Source organism: Mesoplodon densirostris, chromosome 1 (assembly GCF_025265405.1).
Source record: "Mesoplodon densirostris isolate mMesDen1 chromosome 1, mMesDen1 primary haplotype, whole genome shotgun sequence".
Classification (NCBI taxonomy): Eukaryota; Metazoa; Chordata; class Mammalia; order Artiodactyla; family Ziphiidae; genus Mesoplodon; species Mesoplodon densirostris.
In genome coordinates this window covers 195511872-195528399 of record NC_082661.1, presented here as the reverse complement: position 1 = coordinate 195528399, position 16528 = coordinate 195511872, and the positions used below count along the sequence as shown (strand labels likewise).

Genomic DNA, 16528 nt, shown 5'->3' with positions numbered 1-16528 from the left:
CAATTTTTTAAGTGCTTACCAAGAGGTTTGGTGATTGTCTTACTGCTGTTTTGGTACCTGGCCATGCTTAGACTTTCAGCAGGCCCCTTGGTTCAAAAAGCAGGAAAAATGCTGTTAAACATACTAAAATATAAAATGTTTTCCTTTCTTCTGCAGTCTCTCATCTTGTCATGCCATTCTTTATTTGCTACTTGTTGTCATTCTAAGTAAAGAAATATTAAATCAAATTATTAGTATGAATTTTATCATTTATATCTATATTGTACAATATCAGCTTTAAATGTCCATATAAGAGCATTTAACTTGTATGCAGACAATGCACGTTTAGTAGCTTGTGCATGTATGAGTATTTCATTCTTAGCAGAACAGTGAACCCACTGCACACCAGGGTGTGTGCATGGGAGAAAGCAAAAAAATTTGGTGGCAGCGAAAAATTTGAGTTGGGATAAGAAGGCAAATTAAAGCCAAAATGTAGTACAAAATTTACATCAAAGCATAATGCATTTAAAATCAGGACTCTGAAGTGGTGAGTGCTCTTTGCGCCTTTTGGTGCCCAGGGTGTACCCTGATGCAAACGAACTGTCCCTCACCTGCACCCTCATCCTGTCCTTCCCTTCTCCTGGAGTCTGTCAAGTCTGTGCTCCTTGTCTCTACTTCCTCACTCTCTAGACACCTGTCCTTTCTGGTTTGTGATAACAGTAGCCTAAACGTTTACCTAGCTTACAGTCTTTCCTCCTCTCAAATGCATGCTCCCGTCTCCTGGCCAGGTAATCCATTCAAACACTATTGTAAAAGAATCGTGGGCTTCCTGCCTGCCTTTCCAGGGTCATCTCTCTCCACCTCTGTCTCACTCTTTAAGATCTAACGGCCCCAAATGATCTGTGGTTCACATAAAAACTCAACATTTATTTTTATTTCATACCTCTTGCCCTTATGACGTTTCCTCTTCCTGCAACACCATAAACCTCTTTCCATATCCCCAGGCCCTCCCTCCCCTCCCTGCCCCACTCCACTTCTTTGACTACCTAACTTTTGTTCTGCCCTCCTGTCCTCAGCTCCTGTACTGCCTCCATCTAGAAGCCTTCTGACCACAGGAACTCCCGTGGACATCTTCTCCAGTGTCCTGAATATGCACCACTCCTTTTGAATGTTATTTGTTTATCTCTCTCCCCTACTAGACTTGGGGGAGTTCCATGAGAGCAAGACAACATCTTATTCTCCTGAATATCCCCAGGGCCTGCTCAGTGCTGATGTATAGAACACTGCCCATTCAGACTTCTACCTCTGCTTTGTCACCAGTCACTGCAACATCTTCTCCCCAGTTCATTTGGAAACCTTTCCTACACTGACTGCCTAAAACCCCCCAAAAGGCATCTCTTCTAAAGGCCCTTCCTCCTGATATTGAATTTTTTTTTTTCTAGGAATCTTTGTGTTAGTTTTCTAGGGTTGCCATAACCAACTACCACAGACTGGGTGGCTTAAACAACAGAAATTTCTTTTCTCAGAGTTCTGGAGACTAGAAATCTGAGATAAATGTGTCAGCAGAGGTGGTTTCTTCTTAAACTTCTCTCCTTGGCTTATAGACGGCCATCTTCTCCTTGTGTCTTCACATGATCTTCCTTATGTGTGTATCTGTGTATAAATTTTCTCTTCTTATAAGGACCCAAGTTATTTGAATTGGGGCCCACACTGATGATCTCATTTTAACTTAATCACCTCTTTAAAGACCCTACATCCAAATACAGTCATATTCTGAGGTGCTGGGAGTTAGGACTTCAAAGTATGATTTTGCAATCAACTTATAACTTGCACTTACCCACTGATACCTTTCCCTAAATTTGGTGCTGGTCTCCAAGCAGCCCCCATCTCCTGAGAGGCAAGTTACAGCATCCCCAGCTCCCTCCCTCACTCCTGTAAAGCTCCATGTGATTATTTTAGATTTGGACCTCTCAGAGCCCATACTTTGGGATCATTTTGCACATGAAGTTGACCTCCAGTGATACATAGGAACTGTGGAGAACTATTTCTTCTCCTATGAGATGTTTTCTCATGTTTGAATAAATGATGACTTTGCATTTTCATTTTCCTTCCTATTTTTTCTGAACTAGAGAATTTAGGGTTCGTATCATACAAGTGAATGGACTGTTGTATGGTGTAACTACCACATCTTGATTTTGAAGTATCAAAAAGATGTACAATTTTTATGTATTGTTGATTTGAATGTTTTCAAATACATTGCCTTATTGGATCTTCTAAAAAATAGCAAATTATATACTATACTTTTTATTGCTAAAGAAATATGGAACCCCAAAGAGGTCATATATCAAGTGAGTATCAAAGCTGTTCTCAAATCTAAGACTTTGGAATGGGGGGGGCCAGGGCACTTTCTACTTTATCATTATTGTCTTGTTTATAAGGTCCTTCGAGCCAGACATATACTTTTTTTTTTAACATCTTTATTGAAGTATAATTGCTTTACAATGGTGTGTTAGTTTCTGCTTTATAACAAAGTGAATCAGCTATACATATACATAGATCCCCATATCTCCTTCCTCTTGCATCTCCCTCCCACCCTCCCTATCCCACCCCTCTAGGTGGTCACAAAGCACCAAACTGATCTCCCTGTGCTATGCGGCTGCTTCCCACTAGCTATCTATTTTACATTTGGTAGTGTATATACAGACATATATTTTTAAGATAAGCATTTTAACCTCTGTGGCCCTTAGTGTCTTCATCTATAAATATGAGGTTAACTGTGGCATCTTCCTCATAAGTTTGCTGTGTAGAAAAATGTGTGTGTGTATATACATGCATACATACATGATACATGTATGATATATGGTAGCTGTGTAAACTAATCCAATCCTTTTGAAAAGCAGTACAGGTAGAAAATAGCAAGAGCCATAAAAATGTCCATATCTTGGGCACAGGAACTCTATTACTGGAAAAATATTCTAAAGAAATGATTCAAAAGACCAAAAAAAGTATATTTTCATAGGTATTAATTACAGGGAAAAGTAGTTTGATAGTTCCTCAAAATGTGAAATATAGAGGTATCTTATGATCTGTCATTTCCACTCCGAGGTATATAACCAAGAGAAATGAAAATGTGTGCATGAATGTTCGTAAATGCCTTATTCATAATAGCCCCAAAGTAGAAACAACTCATATGAATAAACAGATGCATAAAATGTGGTATATCCATTCAATGGAGTTTTTTTGGCAGTGACAAATGATGAAGTGATGATACATGCTACAATGTGGATAATCTTTGAAAACATTACATTATATGAAAGTCACAGAAGACAACATATAGTGTGATTTCATTTTTATAAAATGTCCATAATAGGCAAAAATATAGATAGAAAGTTGACTAGTGGTTGCCTAGGGCTTGAGGAGGAGTCAGGAGGGATGGTGAAGAACTCCTATTAAGTAAAGTGTTTCTTCTGGCAGGGGACACAAATACTCTAAAATTACATTCTGGTGATGGCTGCACAACACTGTGAGTGTATTACAAAACATTGAATTGTGCACTTAAAATGTGTGGAGTGGTTGGTATGTGAATTGTATCAATAGAACTGTTTTAAAAACTTCAAAAAAATTAAGGAGAAAAATGGAAATAACCGAAATATGTATCAAGATAGCAAATACATTATACTCCATCCTGTTGATGGAACATGATGAGGTCACTAAATATTGTAAACCCAAAGACTATGTAAAAACACAGAAAATATGTAACGTGATGTTATATGGAAAATGTATTAAGAGTGATGCGAAATGGCATTGTAGCTAAATATACATGCATTTGGATAAAGGCTGGCTGGAAACTCGGAGACTGGAGAGTATGGTGAAGGAGATGTGCCGCTTTCTTTCAAAAGTCCCATTAATGGTGTTGAGTGTTTCGAACGTACTTGTTTTAATGTTTCTTGTAATGGCAGCCTTGTGGTAGGTACAGGTGGTACTGAGGATGCATAAAACATAGGAAAGGAAGGAAAAAGCACAGGGGACATTTTAAAAATTAACATGTAAAAATCTAAGAAATAGAAATTTAAATGCAAAATTCAGCGGAGCATTTATGGGAAATGGGTATTGAGGGAGGTGCTGGAAAATGTATAAGCAGGTCAGGCTCTAACAAGATTCTGCCCAGAAACTTAAAAACCGGAATGTTTGCGAGGCTCTTCTCCCCCTGTGAGCCCCTCTCTGCTCACAAGTTTTGAAGGGAGGGGATTTTCATATATCAGAGCTGATGTAGGTCTGTGATAATAACCCAAAGGAAGTAGGAACACTTAGCAGTGTGCACAGTTTACTTAAGTTCACCAAAATTGTACTGGAATGTGGAAAAAGGGAGGAAGTCTGGTCAAGCCTGAGTGAGTCAACATTTAATGGCCCTCCACCCAGCTCTCCTCCCTTCCCAAGGCCACCTCACCTCTGCGTCTGTGTGCTTGACCCTTGCTAAGAAGGAACTCCAGCTGGTGTGGTGGGGCGAACCCAAATTCCTGTTGATTGGCCTCAACCATTAGGTTGGGGGGCCAGAGAGAAGAGGAGTCAGAGCAATGGGGTCTGGCCCTTCTTCTCTATATACCTATAGCACGTCCCTTTTCAGGAACTTTCTCCTTCCTTCGTTCCCAGTGAGTGTTTGAAATATCACAATTCTCTCAATGTCCTAGGTCCCAGAAACAGCTCAGGTTTCTGTGAGGGGCAACTAAACTGCGGTGTTAGCAGTTCTTTGAAAGCACTCTACAGGTGGAAGGTGCAGTTGTTTTTATTCCAGATAAAGAATGGGTGACAAGTTGAGGCTGGATAGACGAATGGCAGTCTTTAAAGTAGAATCTGCTTCCATCTCAAAACAGATTACATTGTTCCTAGCCCTGAGGTGGGGGGAGAAGGGACAGGCAGTTGATGGATATCCACTTCCATGTTTTCTGTAGGGTATAAGACCGAGATTTCTGAGGGAAGACATGTTCTTTCCTTCAGAGTTATTAGGGTCGTTTGAGCTGGCCAGGGATGCACCCTTAGGCAGATGCCACCTGGACTGACCCCACTGCTCAGCCAGCTAGCTGAGTTGCCAGATGATCCCGGCATCCTTTCTCATCAAAATCCTAGATTATTTCTGTCCTTTGGTGCCAGGAATTGCCCTTATACTTCAGACTCCAGGGTAAACACTGAAGGTTGTAATTACAGTTCAGAGCCTTAACCACTTCTTTGGTCTCCTTTTAGGAATCCAGTCTCAGAAAAGTAACCCCAGGTACCTGTCATGTGGAGAGCTCTGAGTGGTTCTGTAGCTTCTCAGGAATGCTCTGAAGTTATGATGGGAAGAAGATAAAGGGTCAATTTTGCCCTTATTTTGCAGAGAGCTAGAGAGGATGGCCGACTTGCCTGAGGCTTCAACAACTTTTCTCTAATTCTCTCTCATTCCACTTTGTCCAAGTCCATCCGCAGTGCCCTGTCCCCATATTTAGCAAGTGGTGAGTTAGATGGGGGCAACTCTTAACACTAGCTGCTCAACCATCCAAACAACAGCAACAGCAAACCCTGTGTGGAAAGCCTGAAATGAGGAAAGGAGATAGGGGAAGGGAAATAATATTTAGTAATAACTATATACCCCTGACTACTCTGTATTTTGCATGTGAACCCATTATTTCAGAAAGACCCTTTTATATATGGAGCAGAATCATCACGTATTTTCCCACCACATAAATAATTTCTAGGTAAGAAGTCTATGCTTTGTGACTCTTGGGTTGTTTTTATCTTAAGTATACCCAGTGCAATCGTATCAAGGGACTCTTTGGTCTAAAGAAAATCAAGCTCCACAACAACCTAAGAAAACTAGTTACATGTTGCCATAGCAACCGGACCAGCGTCAGGGGGAAGGACAGAGTTTTTCAGATTCATCTTCTGCATCTGCAGATTGACTTCCTTGAAACTGAATCATGTGGCCTGATCATCAACACTGAACCTTTTATTTTCATTAAAAAAAAAAAATTGCAGTCTCAGTTGATGTATTTTGGCCTTTTCCCTGGTGCCATTCAATGTCTTTTTATCTCTGAAAGGTGGGATTGGGTAACTGGATCCTTTGGAACTTTCATTCATGCATGCATTAATATGGTTGGGACCTAGGCCAGTGGGTTTGGTAGTAATTAAACTTTGATGGCTGGAACATGACCTGTGAAATGAGTTGCTAGTCTCAGTTTAACTCCTAATGGACAGAAATCCATATCCCTCGGAATTCAACCATAACCCCTGTTTCCAGACCACGGGAAGAAGTCAGAGGTTTGAATGGCTTCTCCTGGGGGTAGACTGCAGGGCCTCTTCCTCAGAAATTATGCTTTGCATTTCCAGGCCACAGATAGCTCCACAGTTAGTCTCAAAATACCCTGCGAGATATGTGTAAATAACACAAACCACATTTACAGGCAGGGCCACCCTGGTCGAAAGTACAAGTAATTTGCCCAGAGTAAGATAATTAGTAACAGCAGGGGTAGAGATTCCAGAGGGTCATACTCCATTCCTTTGTTAAGACCACTGAAAAATCTTCCTTTCACTCAAGAAACATGGCCAATTAATGGACAGCGGGAGGTGGGGATGGGTCAATGCTTGCTGATTCGTTTTTAAAGGTCATTTTCATTTTATGGGGTTGTTGGTACCTATAGTTAAGTTTTTTTTTTCAGTAACAAGTCTCTTGATGTTTCCTTTAATGACACTGAAAAATGTGTGTAGTGAGAATCAAAGCTGGGGGCTGGAGAGAGCTGGATCTGCTGGGATGTTTCTACATATAGAAAAGATTCAGCTGACAAAAGGGAAGAGTGCTCTAATGGAAAGCACCTACATCTATGTCTTAGTCCCTTCAGGCTGCTATAACAAAATACCACAGACTGGGGCACTTATAAACAGCAGATATTTATTTCTCACAGTTCTGGAAGCTGGAAGTCTGAGATCAGGGTGTCAGCATGGTTGAGTGAGGGACCTCTTCCAGGTCGCAGACTTCTACTTGTATCCTCACATGGGAAGGGAGCCAGCAAGCACCCTGGGACCTCTTTTACAAGGACATTAATCCCATTCGTTTCCCAAATCACTTCCCAAAGGCACCGCCTCCTAATACCATCACTTTGGGGCTTAGGATTTTAACATATAAATTTTGGAGGGACACATTCAGACCAGAGCAATGCATGAGACCTGTGTTCGATTGTGAAGGATACAAAGATAGCTAAGACATGAGTCCTGTCTTCAGTAGCTCACCTTCCCAGCAGATAGTGACAAGTACTCTAATAATAGTACAGTAAGTCCGCTGAATAAGAACAAGTTCAGTTCCGAGAGCACGTTCATAAGTCCAATTTGTTCCTAAGTCCAACAAAGTTAGCCTAGGTACCCAACTAACATAATCGACTGTATACCGCTGCTTTTACATTTGCTTCCAGACATCCTGGGTTTGAAATAAAGATACTGTACTACTGTACTCTATACAATACTGTACAGTAAAGTACACAAGAGCACACACGTGACAATGTATGCCAGACACGTGAACTAACTTACATGATTGAACATGTGAACATATGTTCACATTTTTGAAAGTTCACAACATGAAGGCACATATGTAGGGGACTTGCTGTATGTGGATCCTGTGTTAGGGAGAAACGTATTCTGACTCTCGCCAGAGTGGAGGAATATAGAGAAATGTTTCTTAGGGAATCTGAGCTGGGCTTTTTAGGACAGGTAGGAAGTCATAGACAGATAGTGAGGAAAGGGTCTTTTAGGAACTAGGAACAGTATAAACAAAGGCATAGATTGGAGTCTATTTAAGAAAAACACATTGGCCAAATGTGGCTTGAGGCTTAGGTTAAACTGTAAGACAGAGTTGGAACTAAAGCAAAAAAGTGAAAAAGAACCACATTTTGGAGTGTTCTGAAAAGCAGGTAGAGAACTTTGGACAGTATCCCATATAGAATCTGATATTTCAAAACCAGAAGTTTAATTGTGGTCAGTGTTTTTATGCAATGAGATAAGATATTAATAAAGTTATTTTTTTAAAAAAAGATTCACATAGTCTAATCTATGTTCTAGAAAGATGCCTTAACAGATTAGGCTGAAAATATTCTGCACTTTTGTCAACATTCCTTCAAAATGTCATAAAAGGTTTTGTAATATAACCCTGTAAAAGGTTAAATGAGTTTGCACAGACTGCAAACTGAAGATGCCTGTGCAAAAATGCTGACTCAGGTATTTCAAGTGACAACCATTACAGTTAAGTGCTTGAGGCACTATTGTGGGAAGCAGGGAAATGGCTTCACGCAGCAGAAAGGCCAGCCAAGTCCCTGAAATCTCTCTCTCTGTTTCCTTTCTCATAGGAACAGCAATGGAAACCTTCAATGTACAGCAGCATTACTCCAATCTGCTTTACAAGCCCTCCAATTGAGAAGCCAATTGGCAAAGTAAGAATGAATTCATCTCTTGTTGAACAGTATGATTTGAGCCTGTTGGCTGTTCTTTCTTTTTGTTTTGAGCTATCTGGGTGACATAATCAAATTGATCTCATAAAAGTGGCTGATAAAAATCCAAATTTTGACCTATTTGGTTTGCCCTAGTTGCATTTGCCCTAGGCAAAATGTTGAGCTGAGTGACACTGAGCTGAGATTCCCTGGCCTCAGCTTCTGCCCCCACTTGCATTTTGATGATGCCCTCCCCAACTCCCTTCAGTGCCCTGCTTCCTCAGATCTTTGACCACCTTCCCCGCCTATCAGAACTATTAGAAAGAAAGAGGTGGCTTTTAGTCATTTACATAATAGGAGAGGGAAAAAACCTTTTTCCTCTTCTCTTCTAGGCTTAGTACCTGGGGTGATGAAAATTAAACTAAAAAAAAAAAAATGGGTAAACAGGAGGAAAGATTTATTATTATGAATAAAGAGGCCTTCATAGAAAAGAAGTAAAGGCCCAAGGAAGCAATTGTATTTGGGGCGTATATACTATTTTAACAAAGAGTGATTAACTGTGGAGAAGTGACAAGAGAAAGGAAAAGGGGTTTGGGCTTCTCTGGGCCATAAATTATGAGATGGTAAATATGTGGGGACAATTAATGGAAGATTGTGTTATTTCGTAAGGTTTGTTATGCAAACTCACGTTGGTACCTTTTCTATTGATAAGAGTCATCTCCAGTGATTAAAAGTCATCTTCCTGGTATGGGAAAGAAAGACACCTTTACAAATTTATGTTACCTTTACAAAGGGAAATTTATGTTCTACTTTTAGACAGAAAGGGAGAGGGCAGAGAGCTTTTCCTACATCTGCTATTTCTCAATTGCCTTTGGCTCAAGATAATCCTTATGCCAAAGTGGCATATTTTGGGGTGCAAACTCTGATCCACTTCAACATCTTAGTGTGAAATCCAACCACCATACTACCTCTTTCAAACATATTTGTTATTTAAATTATGTTGTGGAATGAAAGACTTTGCCTCTAGAAGAGAAATTACAGGTATTTGGCTGAACTGCAACTGTTCTGAACCTGAAGTCACACCCATCAGTCCCACTAGGGAGTGTGGAGCTGGATGGTTAAGAGTGTGGGCTTAATGGCGTCTGGCTGCCTGGGTTCAAATCCCGGCTGCACCGTTCACTGGCTCTGTGACTGAGCAAATCACCTGTAAAGAGGGCTTCCTAATAATAATACTGCCTCAAGGGACTGTCATCAGAAGTAAACAGTTTAGGGCTTCCCTGGTGGCTCAGTGGTTAAGAATCCGCCTGCCAATGCAGGGGACATGGGTTTGAGCCCTGGTCTAGGAAGATCCCACATGCCGTGGAGCAACTAAGCCCATGCGCCACAACTACTGAGCCTGCTCTCTAGAGCCCATGTGCCACAACTACTGAAGCCCATGCACCTAGAGCCCATGCTCCACAACAAGAGAAGCCACCGCAATGAGAAGCCTGTGCACAGCAATGAAGAGTAGCCCCTGCTCACCGCAACTAGAGAAAACCCACATGCAGCAACAAAGACCCAACTCAGCCAAAAATAAATAAATAAATTTATTTTTTTTAAAAAATAATTGAACAATTTAATGTAAATTCACAAGAGCAAGGATTTTTTAAACCCATTTTGTTCACTGTGTATCCAAATACTCAATGAATTATGCAAATGAGTTGAATGAATGAATAAACGAAATGCTATACACATGGTAAACTTAGAGGAAACACGTGCTCAATTTGCTTATCCCAAGAAATGGGAGCTGGGCCGTGTTATATGTCAGTGTTACCGAGTCCAAGCTCGCTCTGCTCGCCACACGACAGGCCAATAAATCGGGAGACAAGGTGTTGAGTCAAGGAATGCGACTTTATTTGGAAAGCCGGCAGACCGAGAAGATGGCGGACTAATGTCTCCAAAAAAACATCTTATCAGGGTTTGGATGCCAGTTTCTTTTATAGAGCAGAGAGGGAGGAGGAAATGAGGAAGTAAAGTAAAAAAAGGCTTAAGTTTTGCAAATATCACCTGGAATGGCCAGCCTCGGGGAGAGGGTGTGTTAATTTCTTCTTTCTTGCAGCCGACCACAGGTGGACAGGGTCCGGATGCTTCCCTGAACAAAGGCACTTTGGTTTAACATTCAGGCAGAGGGGCAGGGTTCCCCGAGGCAGGCCATTACGTATAGACAGTATCTTTTCAGTGAACAAAAGCAGTGGAAAGCAAAGGTTAAAGTAAAAGAAACATATCCAACATGTAGTCAGATTTGGCTCTTCCCTGTTACATCAGGAAGGGAGGCAAAACTCTGGTGAGTATGTCAAGGACACTTTCCAGGCACACCTTAACTGAAGGGCCAGTCTACCTGGGATAGCAGCCACCTTCCTATCCTTTGCTACATTGGTGCATCTCTGGACCACACACACTCCGACGACTAGGATTAAACATAGTCACTGTCCAGACAAGTCAAAAACAAACAAGAGTTCTTTCAATAGGGCTTTTCTCTCCAGTTTATATATATGTGGGCAGAACTGAAGCTTTTGTAGTTTTTAAAAGGAAATGAACCTATTTTCCCAGCAATTCCTGGTAATTTTGCCTTGGCGGCAAGTCCTGCCAAGACAGCTTTCTTCAGAGTGCAAACTCTCAGTCGAACAGGAAGTCTCCTTCCCGCTGTCAGCCCGCTGAGGTTTTGCAGGCGTAGCAGGGGAGCAACCCAAGCTTCTAGGGACTGACTTTCCGTACTTCGGGTTCAGTAAGGTCTGAACTTCCCCTCTGCTGACTTCAGTTCCAAGTAAGAGGAGTATCCTTTGACCCAAAGATTAAAACAACAAACAAACAAAACACTCCCTGAACATTACAAAATGTGTTGGCAACAGCTCCATTTCACTGCCTTCCCCTGGCCTCGGTCCCCTTCAGCCCCGCCTCCTTTGACTTTATATAGGTTCTAAACAGAACACCACTCTGTGGGGATGGAAAGAAGTTGTTTCAAAGACTGAGGTCAGAAGTCCATGAACTCTGGAGGGATCTTTTCTGACTAAATTTCACTTCAATCCAATAGATAGTCCTGAGTTTACTGGATGTTTTCCTAGACCTGATTAGAAATACTAACAGCAGTATAGAAACGGTAGAGGGTAACTTTGGGAAATGCCTGTCAGAGAGCAGAAGGAAATCAAGTGCAGTATGACCATTCTTGGTTCAATGATATTTCGCTGTGTGTTCCTCAGGTCTCCCTCCCCCCCAGGACGGAGTGAGCAGGTAGGTGTCTTTCTGCACAGTGACACTAGGACTGTCCTAGGGTGAGTGGGGCTTCTCCCAAAGGATCCTCTTGCCCTCTTTTCTCCCCATAGCTCTGGCTTCTGGGCTTAACACACGTTCTGTAAAATACTCTAATGAATTCGTTTTGCAATCGGCTCTGTGATCCACCCACCTGGAGGGGAAAATGATGCCAAATATGTAAGAAAGTCAAGTTTTAATTATAGGGGTCAATGGAAGGCAGCATTGGGGGTGGATAATTAAAACCTATGGTTAATCTGCCCAGAATCCAAACTCTCTTCCTCACTCCCAAGGAACTTTCTGTTGGGTAAAAAGCTGCAAGGTAGACCCAGAGGCAATTTCTACCACCCAAATTAGGGTGCCCCAAGCTGAACCAAGGACCAGTGTTTCTTCCTATGGGTGGTGGAGGGGAAGAAAGGTGTTGAGAAAACACCAGTTGGAAAACAGAGGATTCCAATGTAAGCTCATAATAGAAAAAAGAATATTTCGGAGCCAACTCCAATCTTACCATTAAATGATACCTCTTTTCATTAGTGGTTATGATTAGAGGGTAGGAATAAAGGAGGGAAACTTCCTTCTTTCCAGGGGGGAAGCCCTGGAAGTCACTCTGGGCAGCAAGCAAGGCTGGGATGTGTGATTATCCACTCTCAGACATAGAAGAGTTTCCTGTTTTATTTTACATAATTGGAATCAGCGCCTTTTGAATGGAGCATACAAATTTATGTAAATAAGAATGCAGGGCTTCCCTGGTGGCGCAGTGGTTGAGAGTCCGCCTGCCGATGCAGGGGAAACGGGTTCGTGCCCCGGTCTGGGAGGATCCCACATGCCGTGGAGCGGCTGGGCCCGTGAGCCATGGCCGCTGGGCCTGTGCGTCCGGAGCCTGTGCTCCGCAACGGGAGAGGCCACAACAGTGAGAGGCCCACATACTGCAAAAAAAAAAAAAAAAAAAAGAATGCAAATGATAAAAATATGTGTCTTGGGATTTCCTGGGGATGACCTGGCAGCGTTTTCTTTCTTGACTTTGCAGCAGCTAAATATTGTTGTGAAAACTCAGAATGAACTTATTTCCCCAAATGCCACAATGTTATAAGTAGAGGACTTTCTTTGTAAGTTGTAAGAGATACTCTGGAGAATGAATTAAGACAGACTACTTTAATGTATTTGACAGTAAACATGTTCCCCCCAAGAGGCTGCACAGGCTAACAGTAAATGCAAAAGGGATTGGAGAATTTCAATAAATTAATGGCAGATTCAAAGTGGACTACTGAAAGGGAATTAGAGAATAATGATGGAAACAAAAGCAGGGATTTAGGGAGATGGGTAACATTGGAAGATGACATAAAATTCAACTTCCAGGCTCTCCCACAAAATTCTCACTGGTGCTACTGACAAGACAGGAGAGTGGGCTGAGAGAAGTATTAGTTCAACTCAGCAAAGTATTGCGCAGCTCATGCCAAGTCAAAACGACCCAATAAAGTGCCTTGACCTCTGAAAGCTGCATAGAATACACAAGCAGAGGGAGCTGTTTTGGATTAAGAGCTGCCCATGACCATGGCTGTGCCAACCTACCTTTCTCAGTAGAATTTATGTGACAGGTAAACTTGTCCTCAGTCTAAAGAAATGTAACTTTAATGCATTATTTGATTTTACCAGGAGGAAATGGAGGTAGATAAACAGCTTTGCAGGATAGCAGTGTTATTACATGGAAGGGTGGCTAAGAAAGTTATCGAGGCTCCCTGGGCCTTCTGTATTTCTGGGTGAGTGAAGGGGAAACTGGAGGAGCTAGATGGAAGTAACTGGATAAACAACAGATAAAAAGAAAGGAACTGGTGAACTCAGAATCAACAAAATATAGAGCTGCTTTATTTCAAAACTGGGAGGCATCTATGGGAAGAAAACAGACAGAGGTGTCCCTTTTTACAGATTGATCTTTAGCTTCTTTTACCACTGGAGAATTTTTCTTACCAAAGGAAAATTTAGCTTAGCCAACAAGGGCCATTTTAAGAATAGTCTTCTAAGACATGGCCCATTGAAAATCACTGAGCGTTACCTCATTATATCATGGTTGGGTCTAAATAGACAGCACCAATTCTATGAGAAGTAGCTTGGGACTTAATATTTAGGGCTCTAAGTGACCCAGGAAGATGGAGAAGCCAACCCACAAGCTACTTTGTGGCCTATTGTTGCTTTCCAAAAACAATACCAGAAGTCAGGAATAGAATAATCAAAAGATAATAATAATTTTGAGCACAGGAATCCACTATAATTGCTACAGTTGTAGATAAACATAATTTTTTGAGGGTGAGTGTCCCTGATTTTACTGGATCTCTTTCTTTATACATTTAGCTTCTGGTCACTGAGGCAAAATACATTAAGCCAAATATTTTTCTTCTAGGCCTTCTTGTGACAAAGTGAAAGAAACTTTCAAGTTAAGGGGTCAATTTTCTTCTTCCTCTGAGAGAGTGGAGGATTTAGTTGGGCATACATCCACCCAGCTAAAGAGCACATTTTTCAGCCTCCCTTGCAGCTAGATGTGGCCATATGATGAGAATGTGGCCAGTGGGATATGAATGGAGGTGATGTATACAATTTCTCAGTCATACCCTTCATAAGAAAGGCAGACCCCACTTGCTGGCTGGAATACAAATATGGTAGCAGAAGCTGAAATAGCCACCTTAGACCAAGAGAGGATGGCAGAGAAAAAACATAGAACCATTGCCTGCTTGTTTTCAGACTGGAATTGCCTGACACAGAAATCAACTTCCACCTTGTCTACACCGCTACTAGTTTGGCCATTGGTACAGTAGCTGCAGTGATATCCTAGCACACAATTAAAGCAGGGGAGAACGTGGGCTGCATGCCCTATGAGAAGTCACTTAGGATCCAGTGAAAGTAGAAGGCAGAGCCTGGTACAGTAAATATCAGTTAAAGGGATGAAAATTCTGAGTTGCTGACACCTGTCTTCCAAATCAAGCCTGGATGAGGAAGAAGAGTTAAGGACACTAACTTCTGGTCCTGAGGATAAGGTGATGAATGGAACTCTGCTCAGTAGAGAACCCCATCTTTGAGCTCTAACATAGTAAACCTAGATATCTATCATATCCTGAATTTTGGAGAAGCTCTCCTTAGAACTGAGGCAAACAAATTCCTACTGAAAATACTCAAATTCAAGCGCTGTAGTGGAACCCGTTATCTGGTCAAATAACATTTCCATTGATACTTATTGTATGTAGGAGCTGTCATTAGTTTGGAAATACGTATAAATATCTTCATGTATTTGGCATAATATTCTATTCTTTCATCATCTGGAGCAGGTATGGATTCCCAGGGGCTCTAGGGAATCATCTTGGGTTTCAGCTTTTGCTGTAACTCAGTTACATAGGATTTTATGGGAAAAGTGAATTGTTACCTCATACCTCATTCTAGATCAACTCTCCTTTTATTAACATAAAATAACACATTATCTTGGCTTAGTAAATTAACCCTCTAAAACATCAACATCATCAGGACTCTTACTGCTACCCCACATTAGAGTCCATGTCATTTTTCCCCATCATCTCTTCCCCAAAAATCCCTGACACATGACATTCACACAGTAGGCAGATAGTGTTTGTCCACTGATGGTTACGTGAATATGGAACTTTAGTTTATTATTCAGCTATCTTCATCTTCTTATCGTTGTTCACAATGGTTGTTGAATAGTACTCTACGTGAGTGGGCTACTATAACTACAAAAGACAAGAAAAAATTTTAATCAATACCATTAACACTGTCCTATAAGTATCAAGTAACTAGAGGTGAAAATATATTTCCCCCAAATTTAGATTCCTGGATTCTCATTACCATTCCACCAAAACCTAGGCTGAAATTTACTACATTAGGTCCATTGGTAAGAGTTCAACTGGGTAAGAAATGCAGCCTGACACACAAGGACAAAAAGTCTTTCCATCCTAACATTCCCAACAGGCAAGATGACTCTATACACAGACTTTGTAAGCTCCAAAGAGTTGGAATAAGGTTGAACAAATATGATTAAACCAATGTCTGTTCAACTTATGTCCTTCTGTAAGCACAGAAACATATTCAATTCCAGATCCCAAAGCCTACAGGAAATAAGTGAAACAATATCTATAGAATATATTTTATTAGGCTTATAAAATTCATTAATTCAGAAACAGGTAGATGCTTATACACTATAGAAATGGGAAATAGCAAACTTAAAAATCATTCTTGTTCTCTGATCTTGCTGTACAGCTTATCTCTAAAGGCTAAAATGTATGATACAATATGCATGACCCAACTGCAAAGTACTTGATGTTTAAATTTAAATGTGAGATAAATGTTTTGTTAACAGCACATACACACACGTAATCACCAGACCCTTACTATTGGGAACCGCGCCATTATCAAAGGTTTCAGAGTCACATTTGTATTATATAGAACGATTGTTTATTCTTTCCTTGTCTCAATGTGCTGACACCTTCCCATTAACGCTGCCTTGATTTCTCTCTCAGAACCTGGTTGCAAAATACCATGTGGAACTTCTGATGGAAAAATGCTAAGTAAAAATACTGCCTGTTCTGTTATTGACCAAAAAAGAAACTTTAATTTGTCCCACCTGAAAACAGGGAAAAAAGATGACCTGGGATTGGCATAGTTTGCGTGTACTCTATTCACATAGATCAGAAAAACATGATATCACTATATTCTGAGACACAGCACTACAGAATTATCAGCAGAATTAATGCAGAATTTATGTAGATTTGCTACCTTCTCAGTACTCAGGGTACCCTTGAGAAAGCCAAAGGAAGTTCCTCTTG

At 41.1% G+C, this 16528-nt stretch overlaps 1 protein-coding gene across 1 annotated transcript in view; it reads left to right on the top strand.

Annotated features, from left to right (window-relative positions):
- Positions 1-8363: 8363 nt before the first annotated feature.
- The window catches only part of RASGEF1B (RasGEF domain family member 1B), a 144574-nt gene continuing 136409 nt past the window's right edge, over positions 8364-16528 (top strand). Inside the window, exon 1 of the mRNA XM_060093242.1 lies at positions 8364-8426. Coding sequence (XP_059949225.1) covers positions 8364-8426 — 63 coding nt within the window. The remainder of the gene's footprint in view (positions 8427-16528) is intronic.